The 4,453-nt window shown below is 38.9% G+C and overlaps 1 protein-coding gene across 1 annotated transcript; it reads left to right on the top strand.

Moving 5' to 3' along the window:
- The first annotated feature begins 934 nt into the window (after positions 1-934).
- LOC104234618 (uncharacterized) lies at positions 935-2,543 on the top strand. The gene has a single exon (XM_009788216.2). It carries the CDS (start codon positions 1,108-1,110, stop codon positions 2,320-2,322), a length of 1,215 nt encoding a protein of 404 aa, XP_009786518.1. The 5' UTR covers positions 935-1,107; the 3' UTR covers positions 2,323-2,543.
- Positions 2,544-4,453: the final 1,910 nt, after the last annotated feature.

The raw sequence follows: 4,453 nt of genomic DNA, 5'->3' as shown, positions 1-4,453 counted from the left end.
ACCAATAGTGCTTAAGGGTTAAATATTTAGTTAGATTTTGTTTTTGTTTTCTGAAGAAAATTGAATTCCAAGTGGACAACAAAATAGGTCCTTTTCTACATGACAACGTGCCGTTCCCCTTAAAATGTGGTTTTCTTTAGTATTGACCTCAATGCTGCAATTTTCTTTCCCACTAGCTGTGAATAGTTTCCACCCTCTTGTTTTATTAAGATAGTATTTTCAAAAAAATTGTTTAGGCTTTTATCAAATTAATATCTGGTATTAGTTGTTGTATTTTGGAAATTTTTAAATACATAAAATCGTGAAAAATAATTTTTGAATTATAAAAGAGGATCTCCATGATCTATGTTATAAATATTTTTCCATATGCTCCAGATTAATTGTTTTACCATATATTAAGCTAATCAAATCACTTTAACTTTTTTTCCCTCTATTTGGATTGAACCTTGATCTCTTATAATTTTCTTCACACCCTTTAGTAATTATATTTACAAATGTGAAATTCACTTCTATTTAGAATAACACTAGAATTTCTTTAAAAGTAAACCTATCTTTACATTTGGATATGTTTTTATTAACACAGATTAAAATTCTATTATTTTAAGAGTCATGCCTAAATCAAATGACATATCTAAATTAAGAAGGAAAGCAATGAAACTTTTTCTTTCTTAAACAACTGAAGACTGTCTTAGAAGTTAGAAGCGACCAAGAAAAGAAAAATTAGGGGTCTACTTGTTAATTAAGATACTTTTGTTAATTGCTACGGTACCCCCATATTTCGTAGGACGGTATAGAGAAGTTCAAAAACTAATTAAGCTACGCTGGCACTTCCATAAATTCCTGATGCATAGGGAGAAAACGAAAAAAAGAAAAAAGAGGTCTATTTCCAAAATCTATATATGTGGGACACCACTCCAGAAACTTGCTATAAATATCCTTTACCTTTCTTTAAGATCTAAAATCTCAACTTCTCCTTTTCCCAATTTCACTTCTCCACCCTCTCTACCACACTCGCTTATGCTCCATTTCGCCGTTTCACCGTTTTTTGTTGTTGTGATCGGTCCTTTTTTTTAATTCTTTTCCGACCGGTACTTGAAAAACACAATAATGGTCGACGTAGACCGGAGGATGACCGGACTGAATCCGGCTCACTTAGCCGGCCTCCGTCGTCTCTCCGCCAGAGCCGCGGCTGCAGCACCCTCCACTCCAGTTCCTCCCCGTAATAGTCTCCTTTCTTTCTCCTCCCTTGCTGATAAAGTCATCTCTCACCTCAAGACCTCCGGTATTCAAGTCCTGGCTGGGTTATCTGACGTGGAGTTCGCCAGAGCTGAAGCTGAGTTCGGGTTTGCTTTCCCACCAGACCTGAAAGCGGTTCTCTCTGCCGGTTTACCCATCGGACCCGGTTTTCCTGATTGGCGCTCCACTGGTCCGGCCCGTTTCCAGCTTCGTGCTTCTATTGATCTACCCATCGCTGCTATCTCTTTCCATATAGCTCGTAATGCTCTGTGGTCTAAGTCTTGGGGTCCTAGGCCATGTGACCCTGAAAAAGCTATCAAGATTGCTCGAAATGCGCTCAAAAGAGCTCCACTTTTAATACCCGTTTTCAACCATTGTTACATTCCTTGTAATCCTCCTTTAGCTGGAAACCCTATTTTCTACGTGGACGAGAATCGGATTTTCTGCTGCGGGTTTGATTTATCAGATTTCTTTGATCGTGAATCATCTTTGTTCCACCAAAGTTCAGATCCTCAGATTCTCTCTAAACAACGCTCTCTAAGTGAAAAATCAGCTGGTTCATCGTCCAATTTTTCACGAAGGAGTCTCGATACGTTCTCCGGTGGTCGGACGCCGCGTTGGGTGGAGTTCTGGAGCGACGCCGCCGTAGATCGGAGGCGTAGGAACTCGAATTCGTCGTCTTCATGTTCGTCCTCGCCAGAACGGTACTTCGAAATGCCAAAGACGGAAATGCCGAAATGGGTCGATGATTACGTGGATAAAATCGGGTCGGTTTTGAGAGAAGGTGGGTGGGATGAATCGGACGTAAAGGAGATGGTACAAGTTTCAGCCTCTGGATTCTTCGAAGGGGAAATGATATTGTTGGATAATCAAGCAGTTTTGGATGCTCTCTTAGTGAAAGCGGATCGGTTCTCGGATTCGCTCCGTAAAGCCGGGTGGAGCTCCGAAGAAGTTTCATACGCACTCGGGTTTGATTTTCGACCGGAGAAAAAGGAGAAGAAACCGGCTAAGAAGCTGTCACCGGAGTTAGCGGAAAGAATCGGGAAATTGGCTGAGTCGGTAACTCGTTCGCGGTCATCATCATAGAATCGGTTTACAGGCTACCGGCAAACATCGAGATTCCTTTTCTTTTTCATGTTCTTTTTTAGATTTTCGTAACCTCGGGTTTGGTATATGCCTCTTTTTGGGCACAATTGATATTCAGATGGAAAAAGGTAGCCAAATGAAAGAAAAAATACGCGGTTGATGTATTATTAAAAGTACAAAGAAATTCAAAGATACAAGAAAGTGTATTAAGTTCTCTTTTACTTTTTCCACAAAACTTGTTGGTAAAAATGTTAATGTTAGACAGCTGCAAGTATGTTAATGAATGTTTTCGTTTGGTAAACTTATGTAATACACTAATGTTGCATGTATAGTGCTAAGGTTACACAGATTTCGAAAAGAGGAGTGCACGTGTGTGCCTTTCTGAGGAAAAAGAGACGTTGCTTTTGGGGTCCCTCACGAAAACTTAGCTTATATCAATTCAAAATCAATGGCCTAAGGTAGATGTTCGAGTTTTTTGCAGTGGGGTGGGACAGTTTCATTGCTTTTGAGGTAAGCGATAGCCACGGCGTCGTTTCTATAATTGTCAGTGGCTCATCAGTGTAATTAATGGTGATGCTCGTGCTGCTTGGCAAATTGTGCGGATATTTAAAAATTTGTTTGTTTGGCAGGAAAATCAGTAAGAATTTTCTATTTTTTCTTTAGTTTTCCCCTTCCATCCAAACCCTTTCCGGGGTGCACAAAGATAACAAAAACTTACTTTTATGTGGAATTAAATACATATGTAAACTTAGAATTTAAATTAGTTAATTCGAAAACTTCCATTAATATTACACGAGAGTAGCAAGTGAAAGGGAGTGACTATTCTTTTGAGGCACTGTCTTTGAGTTGAGACACTGAGAAAGGGATAGCGATAGCAATGTGAATTGGGGGTAGCATATATTTGTGCCTTGGAATTTGGGATGGGAAAGAGAAATTTCTCTTTGTACAAATATTTCAGAGGCAGAAGAAGGCAGACACATCAACCTTCTCATCGTTTGGCTTTTAAGAGACACAACAACGAGGTGCTGCTTTGCTTTTGAAACTTCAATTATTCCGGCTCTGTCTCTCTCTCACTCTTCCTTTTCTTTCCCTTTTTTTTCTATTGCTTTTGTTTCTGTTTGGTCTCTTCATTCCTTTCCTGCCCTAAAATATTCAAAATATTTGAGTTGGAGGGTCTCTTTGTTCCCACAGTTCGGAATTAGCACTAGAGATGATGTCTTTCGTAAATGTGTTTAGTACTAAAATTAAATCAATCTTGTTCACATTTTGTCTTGTATTACTTAGCTCATTGTACAGGTCAGAGTGATGGGATTTTGACGAGAGATTGCTTGCTTGGTTTTCACGGACAAATTAGTCAACCTGTCCTTTTAACAGGTTCTTAGAAATTGTATTCTCACTTTCTTTCTTGTACGGGTCCAAATTTGAACAACCACGATCCTTGATGATTACGGCGAACGACGATATTTCCATAGCTCGATATCCTGTAGAGACGACCTCAAGACGAACAAGAGACTGTATGGCTGTTACAGTAGTGCAGACCCATTAGGAATATTAAGAATATTCCATATAACTTGTCTTTTAGGGCTTAGAACGGTTTTGTTCCTTATATATAGAACGTAAAACAACCTTGTAAGCTCTCGGGCACTTTTCCTAACCCATAGCACTTGTTGTAAACTTGCTTACATAAACGATCGATAAGGTTATTGTTTAAGGTTGTCTTTGACGAGATAAAGAATTCTTATCATCCCTATTCTCCTTGCCTGTCTTTTATTCTAGAGATTATTATACTCAGCTAAGATTTACCCCTTCATTTTCTTTGATTGATTTATTCAAAAAGGTTCTGATATCTTTTGAGTCAAAAAAATCAGATGGAAAAAATATAATGTTGTCAAAAATACGTGAGCAAGAGGTCATCACGTTCATATGGAAAAATATAATATGCCGCTTGGCATCCCCAAAGAAATCAGCTGTGACAACATACCTCAGTTCGTCGGAAAGAAAACGATCGAGTTTTTTGAAAAATGGCACATCAAGCGAATACTTTCCACACCATACCATCCCGCTGGCAACGACCAAGCCGAATGCTCCAATAAAGTAATACTGAATATATTGAAAAAGAATCTCGAGGACG

This window comes from Nicotiana sylvestris, chromosome 2 (genome assembly GCF_000393655.2).
Source record: "Nicotiana sylvestris chromosome 2, ASM39365v2, whole genome shotgun sequence".
NCBI lineage: Eukaryota > Viridiplantae > Streptophyta > Magnoliopsida > Solanales > Solanaceae > Nicotiana > Nicotiana sylvestris.
This window is presented reverse-complemented; position numbering and strand designations above follow the sequence as displayed.